The sequence below is a fragment of the Temnothorax longispinosus genome, chromosome 8, assembly GCF_030848805.1.
Source record: "Temnothorax longispinosus isolate EJ_2023e chromosome 8, Tlon_JGU_v1, whole genome shotgun sequence".
Taxonomy (NCBI): Eukaryota; Metazoa; Arthropoda; class Insecta; order Hymenoptera; family Formicidae; genus Temnothorax; species Temnothorax longispinosus.
The window spans coordinates 7,645,006-7,671,065 of record NC_092365.1 but is presented as its reverse complement, the minus strand read 5'-3'; the positions used below and the strand labels follow the sequence as shown (position 1 = coordinate 7,671,065).

Here is a 26,060-nt window from a genome sequence, read left to right as displayed (position 1 = left end):
ATCTCTGGACCGCAACAAGTACGACCCTCGGATTTCGCGAAAGAGATGAAAAACATGAAATTCAAAGAGGCATTGGTGACCTTTTTTATTAAACATTGGGCGAATCCTGAAATGGCACCATTTTTTGGCAATAAAACAATCAATGTCAACCATGACAAATGCTACGAATTCCGCGTTGAAAATGAGCATGTGATTCGGACAATAAATGAAAATTTATCTTGTGAGATGCACGAAGAAGCCGATACCAAAATCATTTATCACGCTTGCCAAATTCAAATACGCGCCAATGTCGTCATACGCTGCGCTGATACTGACGTCTTGATTATCATGCTCGAAAATATGGAATTTCTGCAGAGTTCTCTCAAGATTTGGATCGAGTTCGGTACTGGCAATACACGTCGCTATATTGATGTTTCGCAAATTTATTCAAAGGTGGGACCTTTGATTTGTAGTTTCTTACCTGGTTCTCACGCTATCACCGGTTGTGATTATAATCCCTCATTTTTTCGAAAAGGTAAAAAAACACCTTTCGAACAATTATTATTAAAGTGCGAGAAATTTCAAAGAGCTCTTATCACCATTGAGAATGTTGATGTTGATACTTGTAAGCCCACTTTTGATATATTGGAAGAATTCGTATGTCGTTTGTACAATGTTAAGAAAACGAAAAAAGTTGTAACGGCCTGACTTTATATCGAACGCGGCCTAGCTTACTGGATCGGGAATTCGATGAAAGGCCCAGAGACAGTAGTCAGTTTACGATACACACGTATTCCTTTACTTTATTCCACTCGAGATGCGGTATACAAAGTATATTACAAGAAAATAACGGAGCACGGTGTATTACATACGAACGGAGTTCGTCGCAGTATAAGAAAATAACGAAGCGCGGTATATTACATACGAACGGAGTGCGCCGCAGTAGATTACGAGAATATAACGAAGCGCGGTATATTACATACGAACAGAGTTCATCGCAGTAGATTACGAGAACAGAACGAAGCGCGGTATATTACATACGAACGGAACGCGGTTACAGATATCATTTACGAATATCGATCGACAGTGCCGGTGCACGGGGCGGCATACAGGGAGTACTGAAGCGCGGTATATGGTATACGGACGGAACGCGGTTACAGATATCATATACGAATTATCGACAGTGCCGTTGCACGGGGCGGCATACAGGAAGTACTGAAACGCGGTATATGGTATACGGACGGAACGCGGTTGCAGATATCATATACGAATTATCGACAGTGCCGGTGCACTGGGCGGCATACAGGAAATACTGAAACGCGGCATACGATATACGAACGGAAGTACAGTACTCTACGGTCGCGGCGCGGCACCGTGGTGCGGGTGCACCCGGTGCGGTATATTGAGAAGGCTGATAACGTGGGCGGGAGCGCGATATGTACACCGGAGGATTGCGGAATCCCGGGGTTACGGTCGCGAGAACCCTCGCTACGAGGCCGAGCACGCTCGACCCCGTGTGCCGTGGCCGTCGGGGTAAGTGTGAGGGAGCACGGAGACACTCTGAGAACCCTCAGTAGAGGCCCAAACGCTGGACCTCGTTTTGCGTGTCGCCCTAGGATTCGGAAGGTAGGCTTCGTCAGGAGTAGCGGAGAGCCGTGGTAGAGACGAAGTGTCTCTTCGTCGAGCGCGCCGGCTTTTTATACCGCTCCGCGCGGCGAGCTTGGCAGGAGGGAGGCCGATCGTTAGGCGATGGCGCGGTGGTGGGAGCGGCGCGATCCCGTGTGCTCGCTTCGGCGGGGATCGGCTCGCTTCGGCGCTCGTCGGCGTCGTGCGGGAAGGCACCGGTGCGGCGGATTTCCCGCGCACACGGTGCGTTTCAAAAAATTAAAAAAATTGTGGGCGCACCGCCCTGTCTTCGCCCGACGGAGGATCGGTCGGGCGGCATCCGGCGGGTGGCGGCCGGGGACGATGCCTTGACGTAAGGGGCGCATCGTTACACCACCCCTCCCCTTAGATGTGCCTGAATCGAGAGGCACAGGGGCACAGTGTCCGGCTGGTTGGAGGTGCCGGTCGGCCGGGTGGTCCCTTATGCTGGCTGTTTCCGGGACTTGTCCGTGATCCAACGGACGGAACCGTCTCCGTTGAACCGGATGTGCCAGCGCCGGTTCCCGATTGTATGTTTATATTGCCGGGCGACATGGCAGGAGAAATGGGGGACCTCCACGATCACCCCGGGTTTGACCTGGACTGGGATTGGAGGCGCCGGCAATGGTCCCATCACCCGTGCGGGTTGGAGCGTCGGCCGTGGTCGTCGGGGGGCCTCTACCAGTGGTCGTGGGCGTCGTGACGGTGGCGGCGACGGTGACAGAAGCCAGGCCTGCTTCGCCCGATTTGTCGCATCGGATCGTTGGATGATCGTGCCAATTCTCGGCACGGTTTTCGGCGGAATTGGTTTGGCCGGTGGCGGCGGTGGCGGTGCCGTCTCGGGCTCGCCCCGGTAAAGGGTGGCCCACCTTTGCCCGATCCCGGGGTTGGCCGGATCGTACTCCTCGTCGTCTTCGCCGAGGATTTTCGCGATCTCCGTCACGATGTCTCGCTCTTGCGGCGATGTTTCGTCCGTCATAGCTGCGGTCTTTCTGACGATCGGCTTGCCCTCGCCTCGGTACGCCGGGTGTCTTAGCGCTTGTTTTCATTTTTCGACGGTTAACAATGTTTGGGTCGCGGTCGGTCGCGTAACAACAGTTTGTTCGTCGGCGTTTTCGTTTCGGCGCGTGTTTTTCGGCCGCGTACGGTTGAACGGCGGCAGCGGTCGGCGCGAGCGCGTCCCCCCCACCGAGGTCCGGGCCAGGTATGTCGGGTGGTGTGTCGGTCGGGGCGCGCTTGAGGTTTTGCACGTGTATGTGCCGATACCATTTCCCCGAGCGGCTGCGGAGGTCCACGATGACGGGTGAAATAATGCGGCGTATTTCTAGCGGACCCAGAAACTTCGGCGCGAGCTTGGCATTAAACGCCGCTTCTTTGTTGGAGAGCGGGCGGTCCCGCTTCCACACCCACTCCCCGATACGCGGTTTCCATTCCCTGCGGCGGAGATTATAATGTTTTTCTTGGTGCTGGAACGCGGGCCAGCTGAATTTTCACTAGTTCGTAAGCTTCGGTCAGTCGGCGATGCATGTGGGTCGGCGGCGTCGGTTCGTCGCGCGGCGCATCCTCCCCGGGGCGGCGCAATTCGCGGCCGTGGTTTAAAAACGCGGGCGTGTAGCCCGTCGCGTCGTGGGTCGCGGTATTATAAGCGAACTGGAGTTCTGGCAGGTGTCCGTCCGAGGTTTTGTGTTTTTTCGCGTACTGCGCGATCATGGTCTTGATCACGCGATTGGTGCGTTCCACGGGATTGCAATGGGGCGCGTACGCCGGCGTGAAGCGGTGGCGGATTCCACAGTCGGCGAGGAGTTTAGCGAGCTGCCAGGATTTTAATTGCGTGCCATTGTCCGACAGGATTTCGTCCGGGCATCCGTGTCGGAGGATAATGGCTTCGGTTACGTGTTTTACGATGGCCGGCGCGGTGGCCCGTCGTAATGGCCGGAGCTCGACCCATTTCGTAAAACGGTCCTGAATGTTAAGGAGCCAGATATGGCCGGCGGCGAATCGCGGGAGCGAGCCGACGAGGTCGAGGGTGACCTGTTGCCACGGGTGGCCGAGCGCGGTCGGATGTAATTGTCCAGCGGGCTTTTCTTGCGCGACCTTATGGACGAGGCACGTCTGACACTCGCGGACGTAACGGGCGATGTCGCGGAACATCCCGGGCCAATAATATCTGTGTGCTATTCTCGCGATGGTTTTTGCTATTCCGAGGTGGCCGGCGGTCGGTGCGTCGTGATACTGTTCGAGGAGCGGTCCTCGCTGGTCTTTCGGTACGCATTCTTTCCACTGTTCGGCTGCTGGGGTGTCTTTAAAATCCAGGCTGTGGAGCACGTGCTTCCACAGCCGGCCTTGGTCGATCCTGAAATCGGGCACCTCGTGGGGCGTATTTTCGGCCGCGTGCCACATGCGCGTATGCCATGGGCACTTAGCTCTGGTGACGATGAGGATTTCGGGTTGTCGGGATAACGCGTCGGCTACTTTGTTGAGCGCCCCTTTTCGGTATTTGATCTCGAAGTCATACTGTTGTAACTCGAATGCCCATCGTCCCAACCGGCCGGACGGAGACTCTAGTTTTTGTAGCCATTTTAGCGACTGGTGATCGGTGATTACCGTGAATCGGTACCCCTCAAGGTAGCCGCGCATCCGTCGGATCCCCCATACTACGGCCAGGCACTTCAGTTCGGTCGCGCTATAATTCCGCTCGGCGTTATTTAGGGTGCGGCTGGCGTAAGCGATAACGCGCTCGCCCTCGGGGAAGTATTGCGTCAGCACGGCCCCCAGGCCGGTGGTGCTGGCGTCGGTTTGAAGGTGAAATTGTCGCGAGAAATCCGGACACGCGAGAACGGGTGCGGTGGTCAGAACGGTTTTTAGGGCGGTGAAGGCGTTTTGTTCGGCTTCCCCCCAATTCCACCGGGCGTGCTTTCAGGTTAAGGCGGTGAGCGGTGCGGCGAGAGTCGCGAAATCCTTAATGAAGCGGCGGTACCATAACGCGACCCCCAGGAACTGTCGGATCTGGCGGATGTTTTGTGGCGCGGGCCAGTTTGCGACGGCGCTGACTTTGTCCGGGTCGGTTCGGATACCGTCACGGTCGACGATGTGGCCGAGGTATTTAATTTGATCGGCGCAAAACCGGCATTTCTCGGGGTTAATGCGGAGGTTGGCCTCCCGGAGCCGGCGGAAAACTTCGCGCATAATACGGAAGTGTTCGTCGAATGTTTCGGTAATGATAACGATGTTGTCTAGGTAAACGAACACGTACGGTTCTAGGTCCGGGCCCAAAATAGTATCGAGCAGACGTTGGAACGTGGCTGGTGCCGAATGCAGCCCGAACGGCATTACCTTAAACTGCATCAGCCCCTTGCCGGGGACGGTGAAGGCGGTCACGGGTCGACTTTCTGGCGCGAGTGGCACTTGCCAATAGCCGTTCTTTAAATCGAGCATGGACAAGTAGCGCGCCCCCCGCAATTTGTCCAGCGTCGCGGTGATGTGAGGCAGTGGGTACGCGTCTTTTTCGGTGGCCTCATTGACCAAGCGGAAGTCGATGCAGAAACGAGGTTTGCCGTCCTTTTTCCGTACGATAACGACCGGCGAGCTCCACGCGCTATGTGACGGTTCGATAATGCCGTCGTGGAGCATCTTATCGACTTCCGCGTCGATGATCGCCTGCATGGCGGGATTTCGTGGCCGGTAGCGTTGCTTGATCGGTCGGTCGGTTTTGACGCGTATCACGTGCTGTACGCGGTCGGTGGGGCCTTGCACGGCCTCGAACTTCGCGAGTTCGGCGGCCAGGAAGCAGCGGAGGCGTTCCTCCTCCGTCAGGGCGCCTCTCTCGGGCGCGTGCTCGATGGCGGCGGTTTGTGTATCGGCGTTGGGTGGGCCTGGCGGCGGTATGGCGAAGTCCATCTTCAGGTCTACGCCTATCAGGACGTCGCAATCTAACATCGGCATGATCTGGAACCGGTGCCAGAACATTCGTCCCTGCACAGTGATGGGGAAGGTGATTAGCCCCGGGATGGACGTGCTTGACCCGTCGGCGAGGTGCACTTATCCGTTAACCGGCTGGATCAGGAAATCGCGGGCTATCTTGTCGGCGGTTTGCGCGTTGACAAACGAAGCTTCGGAGCCGGTATCTAGGAGTGCCTCGTACGGTTGCTTCGATACTATCACGGTCAGGTGCGGACGGGGCGTATACGCTATTCGGAGGACCGGTGGGCGGCCGCTTCGTCCCCGGCCCGAGCGGCATTTCCCGGCGGCGGGTGACAGTCTTTTGTGAAGACGCCATCCCTGCCGCACTGGGAACAGAAACGGCGCGGTGGTCGGCGGCTGTCGAACCGGGTGTGCTCTCTTTGCTTACACCGCCAGCAGCACTCTCGGCGGTCGTATGCTGCGGCGGCGACCGCGGACGGTGAGGCGGCAACTTGTCGGGCGCGCGTCTGTTCTTCGATATGCTCAAATTCCTCTGCTAGGCGCAGGATGTCTCGCGTGCGTGTCACGGCGTCGCGTCGGATGTACATTTGATAACGCGGGTGCATATTATCGTAGAGCGCGTCGATTTGTTCTTCCGTGAATCCGGTGGCCCGTCGCATCATGGTCAGCATGTCCGTCGCAAACTTTCGGTACGGCTCGTCCGGTTTTTGTTGGCGGGTTTGTATTTCGCGGACTAGTTTGGCGCGGTACCGACGCGGCAGGTAGTATTCGCGGAAATCGGTGCAGAAATCGTCCCACCCCCGCCAGCTGGCTCGGTTGTTTCGGCACCATAGAAGGGCGTCGCCTTTGCACATCTCCGGCAGCCCCAGTAATAATTGCGCGCCGGAATATTGATACGCGTTTTTGAGTTTTTCGAGCCGCTCGAGGAACGCCACGAGGTCTCTCCCGTCGAAGTGGCACCCCCATTTCCGTATCTGGTCCATGACCTGGGCGGGGGTTTCGCTGGGGCGGTCATCCGCGACCGGGCGAAAAGGTACGAATGGCGTAGTGATTAGCGGCGGCGTATGAAACGGCAAATTCGGCGACGTTGGCGGCCGCGAGTCGCCCACCGGTACGAGGAGGTCTCCCGCGGGGTGCACGGTGATGGTGGGCGCAGCCGGCGTTTGGCTGCCCCCCGCGGCGGTGTACGGCCCCGTTTCCGGGTGCTCGGTTACGTAGTCGCTTAAGCGTCGGCGTAGCTCGTCGACCGAGCCATTGGTGTCTAGTTCGAGTCGTTCGAGCTCTACGGTGAGCTGGCATTTTGATAACGCGTATATCCACGCTTTCGGCATGATGTACCTTAATTACTGTCTCTCGGAACGGATCAAAACGGTCCCTGTTCGGGCGCCATGTAACGGCCTGACTTTATATCGAACGCGGCCTAGCTTACTGGATCGGGAGTTCGATGAAAAGCCCAGAGACAGTAGTCAGTTTACGATACACACGTATTCCTTTACTTTATTCCACTCAAGATGCGGTATACAAAGTATATTACAAGAAAATAACGGAGCGCGGTATATTACATACAAACGGAGTTCGCCGCAGTAGATTACGAGAACATAACAAAGCGCGGTATATTACATACGAACAGAGTTCATCGCAGTAGATTACGAGAACAGAACGAAGCGCGGTATATTACATACGAACGGAACGCGATTACAGATATCATTTACGAATATCGATCGACAGTGCCGGTGCACGGGGCGGCATACAGGGAGTACTGAAACGCGGTATATGGTATACGGACGGAACGCGGTTACAGATATCATATACGAATTATCGACAGTGCCGGTGCACGGGGCGGCATACAGGAAGTACTGAAACGCGGTATATGGTATACGGACGGAACGCGGTTACAGATATCATATACGAATTATCGACAGTGCCGGTGCACTGGGCGGCATACAGGAAATACTGAAACGCGGCATACGATATACGAACGGAAGTACAGTACTCTACGGTCGCGGCGCGGCACCGTGGTGCGGATGCACCCGGTGCGGTATATCGAGAAGGCTGATAACGTGGGCGGGAGCGCGATATGTACACCGGAGGATTGCGGAATCCCGGGGTTACGGTCGCGAGAACCCTCGCTACGAGGCCGAGCACGCTCGACCCCGTGTGCCGTGGCCGTCGGGGTAAGTGTGAGGGAGCACGGAGACACTCTGAGAACCCTTAGTAGAGGTCCAAACGCTGGACCTCGTTTTGCGTGTCGCCCTAGGATTCGGAAGGTAGGCTTCGTCAGGAGTAGCGGAGAGCCGTGGTAGAGACGAAGTGTCTCTTCGTCGAGCGCGCCGGCTTTTTATACCGCTCGGCGCGGCGAGCTTGGCAGGAGGGAGGCCGATCGTCAGGCGATGGCGCGGTGGTGGGAGCGGCGCGATTCCGTGTGCTCGCTTCGGCGAAGATCGGCTCGCTTTGGCGCTCGTCGGCGTCGTGCGGGAAAGCACCGGTGCGGCGGATTTTCCGCGCACACGGTGCGTTTCAAAAGATTAAAAAAATTGTGGGCGCACCGCCCTGTCCTCGCCCGACGGAGGATTGGTCGGGCGGCATCCGGCGGGTGGCGGCCAGGGACGATGCCTTGACGTAAGGGGCGCATCGTTACAAAGTTAATGAGGGACGATACGAAATTTTCTTAAAAACATACAACGTCTCGAACACTGCCGCATCTTTCAAACCTTCGCTCCACAATTTTGACGCTTCAAATTTGCCGCCATGTCGCACAGAATTAACGGAACACCTTCTGAGGACTTTGTATATAACAAGAATTTGGAAGAATGCTCACGAAAAAAATCCTGTTGGTGATTTGGACCCGACTGATTGTGGCTGGGTACAAAAAGATTACGCGCTCGATTTTCGATGGTTCAAAAGAGAACAACTGCCCCGGTTGTATAGCGACGTCATAGCAGAAATTGAAGATCTCGAAGATCGATCAGATACAAATTTTGTTATTTAGATGTATAATGTAAATTTTGTGCTATAAATCTTCTTGAATTTTTTTTCCTTTGTAATACTTGCCATCGAGCAGCCACCGCGTCTCTAGATTATGTTCGTATGTGAAACACTAAAGCGCTGTAACGCAAAAACGCAGCGACGTAGGACCTTAATTGACTGAACCAAATCGATTCGTATTGATCTGAACTTTAATCCCTATCGATATGAAACATGAACAAATCATATACCGATTTGGCCACCAGCTCCCTAACTAAACTATCAGATCCACTGCTCGTTGAAGCAACTCTCGATTACGTTGCCTGCTCGGTCCCGACACACGCAGGCCAATATCATCAGCAAACTCGAAGGCCTCAACACTCCGGCAGACCAGAGCACAATCCCTGAGTATACAGAGCATATAATACTGGACTAAGAACGGCACCCTGCGGGAGCCCCATAAAGACATAGCGATCAACAGACTCACTTACGAGTCGATGGCAAAAAAGATTGTAAAAAAGCGAAAGGTGTCAAAAGCAACGTCATCGCGCGCACCATCACATTCGACGACTACACGCGGTGTCTGAACGATGAGATCGAAATGACTCGACCACAGTCGTGCATAAGATCGAAAATTCACGAAGTGTACACTATTAGCGAGACGAAAATCGCTCTGAGTCCGTACGACGATAAGCGATATATCGTGCCGGATTCGACCGATACGTTGCCGTGGGGACATTACCGAATATAACGTAATGTATATAATGTAATATAATGTATGTATGTATGTATATATATATCTATGTATGTAGTATAACATATAAATGTATGTATGTAGTATATGTAATATATATAATGTATGTATGTATCAGGGTTCAAAATAATGCATTACTTTTTGTAATGTATTACGGTTTCATTAAAGATTATTTTTTTAATAACCAATACGAAGGTTTACAATTACGCATTACTTTTTAAATAATTAATGCGATTTTTTTCATTACGCATTACTTTTCAAATAATCAATGCGGTTTTTTCCATTACGCATTACTTTTTAAATAATTAATGCAATTTTTTTCATTACGCATTACTTTTTAAATAATTAATGCGATTTTTTTCATTACGCATTACTTTTTAAATAATCAATGCGATTTTTTTCCTTACGCATTACTTTTCAAATAATCAATGCGGTTTTGTTTATTACGCATTACTTTTTAAATAAATCAATGCAATTTTTTTCATTACGCATTACTTTTTAAATAATTAATGCGATTTTTTTCATTACGCATTACTTTTTAAATAATCAATGCGATTTTTTTCCTTACGCATTACTTTTCAAATAATCAATGCGGTTTTGTTTATTACGCATTACTTTTTAAATAAATCAATGCAATTTTTTTTATTACGCATTACTTTTTAAATAATTAATGCGATTTTTTTATTACGCATTACTTTTTAAATAATCAATGCGATTTTTTTTATTACGCATTACTTTTTAAATAAATCAATGCGATTTTGTTTATTGCGCATTACTTTTTAAATAAATCAATGCGATTTTTTTTATTACGCATTATTTTTTAAATAATTAATGCGGTTTTTCCATTTCGGATTATTTTTTTAATAATTAATAAGTAAAGAATAAATTACTTTTAAAAAAATTAATAAGTAACTCATTATTTCTTAATTTGAATTTTTATTACGCCCAGTTACATTTGCGTTACAGCATATATTGTGATTATTGTGGTTCCGATGACTCTTTTCAGCCATTCTTCCAACAAATTATTATATATTTATAAATTATTTATTGAAATAATTTCTTTGATTTTTGTATGTTTTACTACTTCACCCAAGTATGTTCAATCAGGATTCTTATATATTTGCTAAAAAAAAATAATAAAAATAAAATTTTGATTAATGGTTTAATTGAATACAATCAATATACATTGCACAAGTATATATATTTTTGACGTAGAACTACGTCTTTCCTGACAGTGGGTAGGAGGTAATATTGGGAGCAACGGTGACGGTGGACGTGGACGGGGACGGGGGACGGGGGACGGGGATGGGGTGGAGACGGTGGACGGGGACGAGGGACGGGGGACGGGAGACGAATGCAACGGCAACAAATGCAACAAAAACATGTCACACTTTGAACGTTTATATCTTCGGAACTAATAATCGTAAAGTAATGATTAATACGTCATTAGATAGCTTATATAGTCCCATTTCCTCTCGAAAGTATTGAAAGTCTCAAAAAGCTTCCTCAATGAGGAAGCCAAACAATTATCTATCTATATAAAATAGAATGTCTGTATGTCTGTTTGATCTTTATACACTCTTAAACTATTTGACCGATCTGGACCAACTTTTACATAGTTATTCTTTACATCCTTGCGCAAAACATAGGCTACGGAACCTAGATATATTTCATTTACCGATCAGCGATTTTATCCCTTGCTTTTCCCGCGCGTTTTTTTAGAAATTTTGAGATTGCTCGCTCGCAATGTATACAAAACCTCGATATTTCACTTATAACCGATTACCGATTTCATCCCTTGGTTTTTTCCGGGCGTTTTTTTCGGGAATTTCGAGATTGCTTGCTCAAACAAGAAGAAACTTGAACATTGCTTTCTCATTATTTTACTTTGCTTATAAAGTTTCCTCTATAAGCGAAAAAAATGATGAGGAAGCAAGTTTTAGATAAAAATTTAGAAATGCCACAAAAAAGCGGCAGTTTACTTTAAAGTAAATATAGTAAAACATTTCTTGTTATACTGCTAAAAAATTTTTAATTTGAAAGAAGAACTAATCAACCAAATTTTAAAGAATTATATATAAAAAAATTGCAAACCCGAGTCAAAATTTAACCCTCCGAATACCCTGCGTTTACTCGAAATCCTTTGAAAGAGCATATGCCGCCGTACTGTGCACCCTGCTTATAACCTATTTGGACTCTACTTTCAGGTTTTGTCATGAAAAAATCACTCCTGGGACCCTCCTCAAACTTCCTCTAACTATGATCGAACCTCCATTTAATCTCGTTACAATTCATGGCTTGTGCGATGACTTCACGTACCCTCCGTAGGCGTCCTAATGTTCCGCGCTCACTCCGCAGACTCTCCGTACGCGTCCTAATGTTCCGCGCTTACTCCGCAGACTCTCCGTACGCGTTTCATGTGTGCTCTCCGTTCACCCTCCCTACAATTCGACGTAGGCATCTATTCCCGTAAGCCTCCGTGTACCCTCTGTAGAACCTTCGAAATACTTTTTTTTAAAACTTCGATAGAGCCTCCGTACACTCTATTCCCGTAAGCCTCCGTGTATCCTCTGTAGAACCTATAATTGTCTATATGTTGCCGACCCATAAAAGTAAAACGTTCCCCAAAATATTAAGAGAGAAATTTATTTTTCTGCAATAATATATGATAAATGGCGTGTTTCTGTGCCAAAAACAGGTCAGATTCCGCTATAAAAAGATTACGTCGCAATGACGAGTTTGAACATTTAAGGTAAAATTTTCAAAATTTCAACGAAATATAATGTTGTATAAGATCACTGAATATATAGACCTTTTATGTATTATTTAAATCATAGTAACACGGCAGGCAACTCGTTTTTATGTTTTATAATTGTATTTTATATCATATTTTACATTATGTGTCAATATACAATCATGTGTCAATAGATACAAGTCAATCAAAAGAATGTGAATATAACAAAGATCTATTATTTTCTTAATATCTGCTTTACTCCAGCTCTACAGAATTAATAACTTGTCCAATAACAAATTGATTATCAATGTTTATATGAATGCATACTGATTTAAGAAACGCAATTGGTACAGCGACGATTACGTTTCCTCGATGACATTTGTGCAAGTGAGACAGCCCGACCTGAAGTTCATCTGCACGAACGTGGAATATACCGTCTTTTATTATTTCCGTAATAATCGCAAAATGCTCTCCCTCACATATGCAATGATCGCCACAATCACACTCGGAAATTTTTACAAAACAATGAATTACTCCTAGCTTTTCCTCTCGGTTTATTTCATAGACAACACGCGAAGAGATCGTACTCTCTGCTCTATTATACATTTCGCCAATAAATAGTTTGCTGTCCTTCAACAGTCTTAAATACGTATGAACATTCTCAAGCGGAAGATTTGAATTCATCAAGGCTTGCTGAATGTATAGAGGGAGTCTGATAATCCGTTTATAGCTGCCCACACTATAACAACCAACAGCAATTCGTTCACGTATTTTTACCTGGTGTTTAAAGTCGGTGGTGAAATCGCGGATTGGGCCTTCTGGTAACTGATCCAGTTTCTTTCTCATTTTTATCAAAAAAATATGTCCAGATGCTATTTGCGATTCTATGTTTGTTGTACCGTGAACTAGTTTTAGTATTTTGCCATTGATGTCTTCGTATGGAAAGCATGAGTAGACCCAGAGTGGTCCTAGCCGTCGTACACAGTCAGGTAAATGTAGAATTTGGTGAATATTGATGCTACAGAATTGGAGACCATACAACGTTGGACATTCTCTTACAAATTCGTGTAACAAACGTTCGGCATCCTCGACATTTTTGATAGTAACGCATGACGAATTTAAAAGTGAAATACCGCTCACAAGAAGTAAATAATGTCGAAAGTAAATCGGATTCATGATTCCTTCGAGTATCACTATAGAATAATAAAAGAACCACATCTTCAATTCTGAAGCTTTCCAATGACAAAGATCCAATACAGTACGTGGCATTCTGTGTACAAACTTGGGTGGTTTTATGCGAATTAATCGCGAATCTACGACGCCAGACAATGCACACAGCGAAAACGGCTCACCAGAAAAGCTAGGATCGAACCAAAATTGTAGCAATTTTTTTACTACACCAGGAAAGATACAGTGCATATAATCTATAGCTGTACCTCGAATAAAATCGGGCATTAATTTGGACAAAGCACAAGGGCCTTTTACACCATTGACTGGATGCATATCTTGCAACGCTTGATTGGCATTTTCAAGAGTTTCAGCTGATGTTCTCATTACCGGATATCTGTTATACGGATATACGCGAGAAGTACCTCCTGTTGGATGTCTAAAAGATTCCCCTTTATCCTTGCAATGGTTGCACCCGAATTCACCATTGTACTGCATCATATTGAGAAATTGAGCTTTCGCGGGTAAGTCACAAGTTCCAGCGAGAATAATGCCTCTTACAGTTATAACATTTTGCCCTGGCAGAGTAATAATTTGTCCTCGAAAAAGTGTCTCAAACTTTGGTCGAAACTTGTACATGAAATGATTCGCGGATGGTTTGTTACTGCCAAACCATAAGCCTACAAGAAGGGTATTTTCTCTTTTCATTCGAAGTTTGTAAGGAAGCTCATTGATAGTTAAGTATACAGGCCACATGCTTATGTGGGACGACTTGAAAACTGGAATTCCGTCTGTATACCATGTAAACGATATATTATTCGGATTGGATAAAAATCCGTTCTGAACGTACTGTTGATACAAACTTCCATCGTAAATATCCCGAAATGAGTTGGGCCGCAGTCCTCCTTCACGATGAAACCGGTGCTGTAAAAGCTCCCGGAAACCATTTCGTTGAAACATCAACGCGAGCTGCTTTATAAATGGCATTTCTATAAAGTAGGAAATGCCCTTATTCGCTTGACACGTTTCGCAGATCGAGTTTTTTGTTGCGAGTGATGTCGTGCACACCGAGCAATAGTAATGTTTAGTGCAAGAGTTATCTGTCGACCATGAAAAATACTTCTTAAATTTGTACAAACTATTTTTCTGAACACCCTCATTCAAGCAATGTAAATTAATTACCGTGATAATATCTGCAATAGCAGTTCCGGTCAAATTATGCTTGAGAACGAGTGATAAAATTAACAGCATACTTTGGTCTACCGTAATAGATGCCCCAGCGTACAGAGGTCGATTATCGTCGAACTGTTCTTCTTCATCATTGCTATCGCCATCACTCGCATTTTCATTGCCATTCTCTTCAATTTCTTCATTTTCATCGTCATTCTCTTCAATTTCTTCATTTTCATCGTCATTCTCTTCAATTTCTTGTTCTTCACTTTCATCGTCATTCTCTTCAATTTCTTCATTTTCATCGTCATTCTCTTCAGTTTCTTCATTTTCATAGTCATCAATTTCCTCGTATTCCGGTTCTTCAAATATGCGATCATTATCACCTTGCCTGTTGTCACCTTCGTCTTGGGTATTCGCATACTCTAAATTTTGGCAACCCGAAGTACTGGGAACAGGGTTTTCGCAGACTGCACTGTTCTCGGATCTGGAGTTCAGACAAATAATAATATTAGGATTAAATTTGACGGTTCGATTAAAATTGACACGTTTCTAAAATACTTAATTTGTGAGCAGCACAGTACTCAAAGAAATAATAAATATCTTACCGTGTCAAGTTTTGTCCTGGAGTTTTCACATTTTCCGGTGGATTTTCAGCATTCACATTTTCGTTTAATTTAATTTTTTTTGCTAAAAGGTATTTACCTTTACGGGAACGATCACGAAAAGGTTTTCTGATCATAACTGTCAACATTAAGTAATATAAACATTTTAAATATAAATTATAATTAATTTTAATGAAAATAATATCACATTAATTATAATCGTAATTATAATCCTAAAAAGCCTGAGGGCAGACCAGCAAATAAGATGTCACTTTCGGATCGAAAGCAATATGCGATTGGATCCACTACTAATTTAACCACAAATATCAGAGCAAAACATTCGACAATATCTAATATTTATTTTCATGAAAGGACTACCTTAATAAATTAAATTTATTTAAAAAAACTGCAAACCTGCAAAGTCAAACACGATACTTGATCTATGCAATATTGCAGTAAAGAGAAATAGTATTAAGTATAATTAAGTATTTTTAATTAAAAAGTGTGCTTTACGATAGCAAGCCAACTTATACCGACGAAGCACGCGGACGGATATGATAAGAAAGAAAGACGCGGTAATTGTTTATACTTTACGCCGTTGCAGCGTTGAGTCGCTCTGCGCGCGTGCCGCGCGTGGCGCGAAAAAGTGCGTTTTGACAAATGATAATCGCGCCGCGCGGCACCATATAGCCCAGCGGTGTGCTCATTCGCGCGAGCTTTGCTGTTGCTATACGTGCCCTTGCCGAGACCTCCAGTGATACCGGAATATTCGATCCTCGGGCGCCGGTGATGAGCTCCATCGCGCGATAGCGATAGATAAGTGCTCAGCAAGATCTCGCGGCTCTCCTTATATTGGGCGTGTTTGTGAAACAGGTACGGATCGTGGCCGATCAGTTTATGCTGCACAGCATAGTCCAGAAAAAATGCGAGAAACAGGAATTTTCTCAGAATAAATTGGTTCAGCTGCATGACGAACTTTTGGCTCGGGTCAGTTTTATTGTAGCTGGCCGGGCATTTTCACGCAGACTCGCAATATATGTCCTAAGAAAGGACATTGCAAGAATCTTCGTCACATCTCTAAGGTAAGTGAAAGTTATATTAAGAATTGAGTGTCCCTCGGATACAATAGTGACAGCAAAATATTATACGCCTTCGATCTCCAGCGGCAACAGGTCGATGCCGATGTAGTTGCTTCGTGCGATTTATTTTTATTTATGCAATGGATACTGTGCCATTTATCATTATTGCTGAGTTATAATTTTTGCTTTATTTAGATATTATTCGTACACATACATAATGCCGAAATCCAAGGTAAAGGAGCAATGGGCTGCTATAGTTTGGAAATCGAAAAACAGCGAGAAAATAAACAAGAAGGGAGAAGCTAGCCTCTATGACATTGTTGATCTCACTTGCGTGCCGAAAAAGTATCGCACAGAAGGCTGTATTGCGTCTCTGAAGTGGGTAGACACATCGACAGGTAAAACATCGTACCACAAAGCCGAAGTGCTTAAAATCAGTAGTAAGTAATTTTCTTTATCTTTATAAACCTATAAATTTACTCTTTATAATCATTCTTCTGTCAATATATTTTTGTTCCTGCAAAGTTAATTTTTTATCAGTTCATATGATTGACAGAAATATAAAAAAAATTAATTAAAAACAAATGTTTTTTATATATTTTTTTATTTGAATGAAACATTTTAGAAATAATTAGTGATAATATTATAACACACACGCAAATTAAATTTTTCGAACACACTTTACAGCAAATCATAAATAAAATAAAATAATTTGCATTTGTCAGAATAAAAAGTAAAGAAACATTTTTAATATTTTGATTATATTAACATTTAATAGTACAAATTATTCAATACATTATTATTAGATTTTGATTAAAATCGAATGTTTATTTATTTTACTTCCTCTTAGAGAAAGTTTTGTTTTAACTAATTTTGACTAGCAAGACAGTTAAAATTTTTAAAAATTTTTAAGATTTTGGACTGAAGTTCGGACAAAACTAATAATTAAGGTAGTTTTCCGGTCCTTGTACTAGAGAAAATTGAATCAATTTTCTATAGATTTTCTTGAAACTGTGAATATACGTTAATTTAGGTGTGCTTTATGCGTGGTTAAACTTCAGTACCTCTTGCGGTATAAAAATCGAGATACTGAGCCTCCAAAGTTTCAATTTTTACCAAAATTTAGTAAAAGTTGAAACTTTGAGGCTCAGTATCTTTATTTTTTATACCGCAAGAGGTACTGAAGTTTATACCACGCATAAAGCCCACTTAAATTAACGTATATTTACAGTTTCAAGAAAATCTATAAAAAATCGATTTTCTCTAGTACAAGTGTTAAACCATTTTAACATCTGTTAGCCACATTGTGTTATTTTCTACATACGGCTGAAGAAGATAAAAAATATACTTAAATTACAGTATTGTACGGTAATTATAGGACATTCTGTATATATTTATATTTTCAAACTTTGATTTATATATCCAATAAAAACAGATTATTATAAATGCTACATAAAGTTTGGTTCAAATTTTGCGGAATAGCTGAAAAAATTCTCGCAAAATATTAACTAAAGACAGAGAATTTTTACACTTGTGCATGTCCAATTATGACAAAAGAACATTTAAACCATTACTTTCGAAATATATTCAAAAATTTCTCACTATGTCTCACTATGTATATTGTAATATTTATTTTTAAAGCTGTTACTATATATAAACTACCAATATTCGCATCGATTTTGCTGCTTACACAAATAAATTTACACATACATACTTTTCCGTTCATTTTCTCTCTCTCTCTCTCGCTCGGATTCACGATTTATAAAATTTTATTTCGCACTTTCACAAATAATTATCAATATGTAACATCACTTTTGTGCGTATTTGCAAGGTATCAAAGTGGTCGGACTTGTTTCCCATCGATAAACTGTAGCCAATGCCACACAGCCCTTTCTTCTTCTCTAAAATATAAACAAACTTTCATTTAATTCTCTATAAGTTCCAATAATTGGCATAGAAGTTACTCAATCTGTATCGTTTTTGTACTACTAATTGTGTGCAAGTGCATACGTAAGTTCACATAACTGCTGGATAAAATATTCGACGATCTATAGCGTTAAAGGACCTAATACTTTCCCTTCAATATTTCTAAAACAGCCGACTACACAGCACTTATACGCACGCAAGAAATTAATCAACTGATATATGTACAAATATCGTTTTTTACATAAAGTGTCTAAATACGTTTAAATAAGTCTGTAAGATAGAACTTTTGCACATTACTCTTCCTCATAATTATCCACTTTTTACAAAACTTTCTCTATGAGGAAACCAAAATCGATCAACATACTTCCTTGTAAATTGTGGCAAATACAATTATTTTATGAGATTTATGATTTTTTGTATAATACTTTCGAATTTTTTACAATAAATGTTAGTAAATTATAGCCAGTAAAAGTAAACGTATTCTGGTACATTTAGAAAATTCCCTGGTAGACATTTATTTTTATTGAACTTCTATCTCTATCAGAAAAATGTGTACTTAGAACTATTCTAATCGTAGTGTTATTTTAGGTGATAAAGAAGCTCTGGAACTATTATGCATAAATAGTAACACGGGCAAGATATCAGATCCTTCAGAGAAAATATTTTCATCCGAAGTACTTGACAAAAAGAAAGAGGAACAACAGGGGAAAAAAATAAAAAAGATTGCTCAGAACAAAGCCAGTACTCAGGTTGCCGCAGAAATTGCGAAAGACACGTCGATTTTTGATGATACAAGCGTAAACGACACGAGTCAACGATCGTTTGAAACCGTATCTTCATTAACTCCATTCAGTGCCTTGCCGTCCACTGCGACTGTGAATTCTCCATCATTAACTGTGCAAGAAACTCATTCACCGCTCACGACCAGCAACGCATTCAGTGTCTTGCATTCTACTGCGACTGTGAATTCTCCATTAACTTTGCAAGAAACTTATCCACCGCTCACGACCAGCAACGCATTCAGGGTCTTGCCTTCTACTGCGACTGTGAATTCTCCATTAACTTTTCAAGGAACTTATCCACCGCTCACGACCAGCAACGCATTCAAGGTCTTGCCTTCTACTGCAACTGTAAATTCTCCATTAACTTTGCAAGAAACTCATCCACCGCTCACGACCAGCAACGCATTCAGTGTCTTGCCTTCTACTGCGACTGTGAATTCTCCATTAACTTCGCAAGGAACTCATCCACCGCTCACGACCAGCAACGCATTCAGTGGCCTGCCTTCTACTGCGACTGTGAATTCTCCATTAACTTCGCAAGGAACTCATCCACCGCTCACGACCAGCAACGCATTCAGTGTCTTGCCTTTTACTGCGACTGTGAATTCTCCATTAACTTTGCAAGAAACTTATCCACCGCTCACGACCAGCAACGCATTCAGTGTCTTGCCTTCTACTGCGACTGTGAATTCTTCATTAACTTTTCAAGAAACTTATCCACCGCTCACGACCAGCAACGCATTCAGGGTCTTGCCTTCTACTGCGACTGTAAATTCTCCATTAACTTCGCAAGGAACTCATCCACCACTCACGACCAGCAACGCATTCAGTGGCTCGTCCTCCACTGCGACTGTGAATTATTGTCCGTCAACAGCAAATGAATTTGGATGCAAACTCGCTCCAACAGCACAATCAACCCAGGCTTTGCTCCCTTCCAGTTGTACCTCATTCACAGATTTGAATACATACTCGCCAGAAGTGACAGAAAATTCGCAATGGTTTCCGACAATGACTACACCACCTCTGCCACTCCCAACACAGCAGTACATCGACAAATCAACGGCACAAGAACTGTGGCAGTCTAAACACAGATCAACTTCACAAGCCTCACAATCTAGTGAGGCACTGCAATCTTGTTCACAACTTCCTGATTCAAAAGACAAGTTGAAAAGATTTATGGATGCCTTCATGGCTCTTGGTCCGGAAGGTAAATAGATTTTTTTTTTTCAGTCATTGCAGTTACTAATTTCTGCTCTATTTAAAAAAGTACATAATCTTATTATTAACCATGTTTTCTTTTTTCAGTAACTGAAACAAACATCAGATTCTTTGAGAACGTGGTTACTGCGATGAAGTCGACGTATATACCTGAAAATTTTGAAGCTTCAAAGGAATCTTCTTTCAAGGTAATGTTGTTTTTTTAAATAAAAACACAATGTAAGATAGAAAATACATTAGAAGTACTTTTATTTTGCCAGTAAATAATTAATCATAACGAAATTATTAATCGACTCACTGGTCATGATGTACATCTCCAACTCAGTAACTACGCACCGAATAGGTTTTCCAAACTTTAAAACACAGTTTTATTCCTTGTTAAATAGTGAAATTATTAAAATTGAAATCACATTATCATAATTGGTTAGGACACCTGCACAAATTGTTGGGGGTTCCAGGTTCGAATTCTGGCTGAGGTGATATTTTTTACAATAATTTCTTTGTAATAATTTGATTTTGAATTTAATGATTTTACTATCTAACGAGAAATAAAATTGTGTTTTAAAGTTCGGAAAATCCATTCGGCGCGCAGTTACTGAGTTGGAAGAGATATACATCGTGGCCAGTTGAGTCGATTAATAATTTTGTTACGGTAAGATAGAAACTTTGAGATTATGTGAAAATACAATTGTTTGCCAACATTTTTTTGTTGCAGATTTCCGATTTCTACAAATCTCCCGGCAAAGGCAAGGTAAATTGTTTGATAAATATTGATTTTTGCTATTGTTTTGTATATGTTATTATGAGATGATGTAATTTGAGCGCATTTTTAGGTAGAAATATATCCTGGAACGAACTTTTATTTTTATGAAAGCATCAAAGCGAATATTATGGATAAATCCAAAGTTTTGGACCAACAAACATCAGAGCGCGTCAATCACTGGCCTCTCCTCGTGCGGCATGCACTGATCGAGGTATATGGGAAGAATTTAGCTTTATTTTGTGCAAAAGGCAGCAAAAAAGATGGACGCCCGGGTATCGATGCCCAGTTTTATAAAGCTCTTTACTGTGAGTATCTTTTGTGCACATATATGTTATAAAAAATGCTTATTTTCAACGATAAAAGTAGGGTTTAAAGGAGGACAAATAATGGTAAAATCAATTTTTCAAGATCACATGAAATTTATTGCCATTTCTTTTAAATAAAATTATATGATTTTTCTTACATGATATAATTTCTCCAGTTATTCTGCATATAAAAGTGTTAAGAAAAAATTACCAAAAAATTAACCCTAATCCCTCCAACATATAATTGTTGTAAAAAAATATTTAAATAAATGATTTCCAAATTTTCTTTACATTGATTTTTAGTCGAAGGTATAAAACTATAATAATTTTTGGGGAATTTTTCAAAGCTAGCATTAACATACTGAAAAACGCGTAGGACTCGAAAGTGCATGGTTGGAGAAATTAAGTGCCGCAAAAAACGTTGGAGGGATTAGGGTTAACATCTACTTTACGAGATATTTTATACTTTATTCTGGCATATTTTAACAATAAATATAAATATAAAGAAATATAAAATATCTCGTAAACTACTGATTTTTTGATAACTTTATTTAAATGCTTTTATATGCAGAATAACTGGAGAAATTATATTGTGTAAGAAAAATTATGATTTCATTAAAAAAAATGGCGACAACTTTATGTGACTTCGAAAAATAGATTTTTTCAAAAATTGATTTTACCATTTTTGTCTATGTCTATATCCTACAACTTTTTTATGGAACATTTTTTGAGAAAATACTGTTACATCTTGTATATATATACATGTGTGTGTGTGTGTTGTATATATTATAATTTGCCATTCTCTACCACGCTATTATTTATAATTTTAGACTGGGCATGTGACTGGAACGGTGGTAAGATTACGGAAGAAAAATTTATTGATAATATCAACAAAGCTGCGTATAATAAAAGGAAGGCTCGCAATCAAGCTGAGAAAATTCTGAAAATTCCAAAAAAGGATGCCGAGACTCACCCTAAGCCAGGAGCGACAGATAACCAAACGACGGCTAATATTGCGTAAGAATTGTACTACTTCTTTATTATTATAATTGTAACAAATATCACGTTAATACAATTATATGCCATATGTTGTCAATAAGTTATGATTGAATAGCAATGACAATATAATTAAGAATTAATTTTTATATCACCTTTTTCTTTGTATTTAATTGTCTCGTATAAATTAGAATTATATACAGTTTTATATATATGTATAATAACAAAAAAATTATATATATAATAAAAAATATACATATATATAATAACAATCACATATAACTTATTTTATATATAGTAGTGATACTTTATATATAAAAAATTATTTAATTTGCCAAATACAATAATTGTACTATTATACGGTACTTAAGAGTCGGCACCGCTCATTACAAATAATATATTCTTTCTGGCACAATAAAGATCTTAAGGCCACGGTGGAATCTGCAGTCGCAATGAACGACCTGACGGTCATCGTCTTCTGGGTATTCTCACATTAAAACCAGCGATGTGGAACTTGGACCTGTGCAATTTCTTATTGGGTTCCATCAGCGATCTCTTTCAGAGTAAATATGAGATGTATATAACTGTAGCTTGCGCGGCATTGAAACTTATTCTTCGTAATTTCGCCCCAGTGATAAAGTCCAGTGATAAAGGTAATGAAAAAATGATTTAATGATTGCTAGCGTGTTTACTTTCATCACTCGCAACAAAAAAACTCGATTTGCGAAACGTGTCAAGCGAATAAGGGCATTTCCTACTTTATAGAAAAGGCATTTATAAAGCAGCTCGCGTTGATGTTTTAACGAAAGGAGGGCTACGGCCCAACTCATTTCGGGATATTTACGATGTAAATTTGTATCAACAGTACGTTCAGAACGGATTTTTATCCAATCCGAATAATATATCGTTTTCATGGTATACAGACGGAATTCCAGTTTTCAAGTCGTCCCACATAAGCATGTGGCCTGTATACTTAACTATCAATGAGCTTCCTTACAAACTTCGAATGAAAAGAGGAAATACCCTTCTTGTAGGCTTATGGTTTGGCAGTAACAAACCATCCGCGAATCATTTCATGTACAAGTTTCGACCAAAGTTTGAGACACTTTTTCGAGGACAAATTATTACTCTGCCAGGGCAAAATGTTATAACTGTAAGAGGCATTATTCTCGCTGGAACTTGTAACTTACCTGCGAAAGCTCAATTTCTCAATATGATGATTATACTTATTATACTTATTTAATTATACTTATATTAATATAGTTATATTAATTATATTTTCGTTCAAATACATTATTGAATGTATCTTATATTTATCACCAGTCTTATTTATTTATACGCCTCATTAATTTATATTTCCCTTCTTTGTCATATATTTGCGATGTATGAAACCTATTCTCGGAGGTCACCGAGAACCCTTCTTAGACCCTAACATTTTGTAGATATTAATCTCCCAGGTAGCAAGATGACGTTTAAAGACGTCGTCATTTGACATCACTCTGCTACCTGGGTATCCTCACCTCGTGGCTGCGATATAGATATAAAAGGCTCGAATAATCGCGTACTAATAATGATTTATTGTTGTTGAAATTCAGTATTCGACAAGTACTTATAGCCTACGTTCGTTTATTCACATTGGAAGCTATTGGGAAAATAAAACGTTAACGTTAACGTGTATATATTATAAATTTTATTTTCCCAATAGCTTCCAATGTGAATAAACAAACCTACGTTTATTTATTCAACTCAACGAGTAGGCTTTAAGTATTTCTCGAATACTGAATTTCAACAACAATGAATCATTATTAGTACGCGATTATTCGAGCCTTTTATATCTATATCGCAGCCACGAGGTGAGGATACCCAGGTAGCAGAGTGATGTCAAATGACGACGTCTTTAAACGTCATTTTGATACCTGGGAAATTAATATCTACAAAATGTTAGGGTCTAAGAAGGGTTCTCGGTGACCTTCGAGAATAGGTTCTACAGAGGGTATACGGAGGCTTACAGGAATAGAGTGTACGGAGGCTCTATCGAGGTTTTAGCAAAAACGTGCTGAGAGTCTAGGGAGGGTATTTCGAGGTTTTATCCAGCCATGCGACGTCGAATCTGCGAATTGTAGGGAGGGTGAACGGAGAGTCGCTAGACTTCGCGTAACCTCGGTAGACGTTAAATGGGTAAAAACTGCCATTTGAGAAGTGAACGGAGGCTCGGCGACATAGACAAATGCTTTATTACGTGACCCTCCGTTCATTCCGTTCAAGGAGTGTGCGATCGCGATCTCGGGCGTTACGGAGGGTCTATTTTTTGACTCGGGAATATAATAAATATAAGCGAAAAAAAATCAAATGGGCACAGTAACAATTACTGTCCTGCCGCAATCAACAACGTAGAATTACGTCAACTGTCCTTACTTCATGTTAAAGTATACAGCAAAGGACAGTTGACGTAGGGCTACGTCAACACGAAGTAGTGACAGTTAATGCAACAAAGACATCGCACGATTAATTAAGGATAGATCGCGGATCCTTCACATTAAAATTTGACAGTGTTAAAACTACAAAAAAATTTATGTGCGGCTAATCTTTAATATGGGACAGTAAACTCTTGATAAGGACACAAAAGTAGTGTCGAAACGTCGAATGAATTAATGTAATACTACGATATTAAACGTCAGTCAAATAATGATCAAATAATCACTCTTGTTATTTTATTTAAATTACGCTTTATCAAACACACGGTATGAAGTTAAATTTTACACATCATAAATATTTAATGGATATGATATACATTATAATAATCAATATTTTTATTACACGTTATATTTTGCGTATTACTATTGTATTGAGAACGCGATTATCCATCCAATTTTTTTTTACATTTTATTGTTATTTATTATTAGTATTAATTATTTTTTATTTTTATTCTCATGTTCGGTACCAAAACAAATTCATATTATATTTTAACTTACATTATATTTTTTAACTATATTACACATACAAATGTTCTAAGTTAACGGTATTTTTTTCCTGCATTTGCTTTTAATAATACTCGTTGCTCAAAATGCTCATCCTTAAGTCGATTGTATTTTGGTAAATTCATCATAGTTGTATGTACACGTACAATTTACGTACTATATTCATTCTTCGCCTACTATATGTGTGTATTAAGCAGGGATGAACTGTAATATTTATTTTCAATAATCCGTACATAAAACAAACAATAAACAAAAATTTCAACGATTTTTTCCATTACGGATTACTTTTTAAATAATTAATGCGTTTTTTTTTCATTACGCATTACTTTTCAAATAATCAATGCGATTTTTTCCATTACGGATTACTTTTTAAATAATCAATGCGATTTTTTTCATTACGCATTACTTTTTAAATAATTAATGCGATTTTGTTTATTACACATTACTTTTTAAATAATCAATGCGATTTTGTTTATTACGCATTACCTTTTAAATAATCAATGCAATTTTTTCATTACGCATTACTTTTTAAATAATCAATGCGACTTTTTTCATTACGCATTACTTTTTAAATAATCAATGCGATTTTTTCCATTACGCATAATTTTTTAAATAATCAATGCAATTTTTTTCATTACGCATTACTTTTTAAATAATTTATCCAATTTTTTTCATTACGCATTACTTTTTAAATAATCAATCCGATTTTGTTTATTACGCATTACTTTTTAAATAATCAATGCGATTTTTTTTCATTACGCATTACTTATTAAATAATTAATGCGATTTTTTTCATTACGCATTACTTTTTAAATAATCAATGCGATTTTGTTTATTACGCATTACTTTTTAAATAATCAATGCGACTTTTTTTATTACGTATTATTTTTTAAATAAGTAATGCATTATTTTTTAATTTGAATTTTCATTACTCTGGTATGTATATATGTCCTCGAGTAAATATCGTATTATATATGAGAAGGGATATTAATAGAGATATCGCACATGTATTTAGTAATTAATATTTTTTATTATATACTGTGCGACGCTTTTTCGCCCGGTCTCGCAATCCGGG

General features: G+C 41.3%; 1 protein-coding gene across 1 annotated transcript; it reads left to right on the top strand.

Annotated features, from left to right (window-relative positions):
• The first annotated feature begins 15,738 nt into the window (after positions 1-15,738).
• LOC139817993 (uncharacterized) lies at positions 15,739-22,119 on the top strand. Its single transcript, XM_071786371.1, has 6 exons — positions 15,739-16,457; positions 18,532-19,932; positions 20,031-20,131; positions 20,659-20,694; positions 20,777-21,011; positions 21,842-22,119. Exons 1-6 carry the CDS (start codon positions 16,235-16,237, stop codon positions 22,030-22,032), a joined length of 2,187 nt encoding a protein of 728 aa, XP_071642472.1. The 5' UTR covers positions 15,739-16,234; the 3' UTR covers positions 22,033-22,119.
• The last annotated feature ends 3,941 nt before the right edge of the window (positions 22,120-26,060 follow it).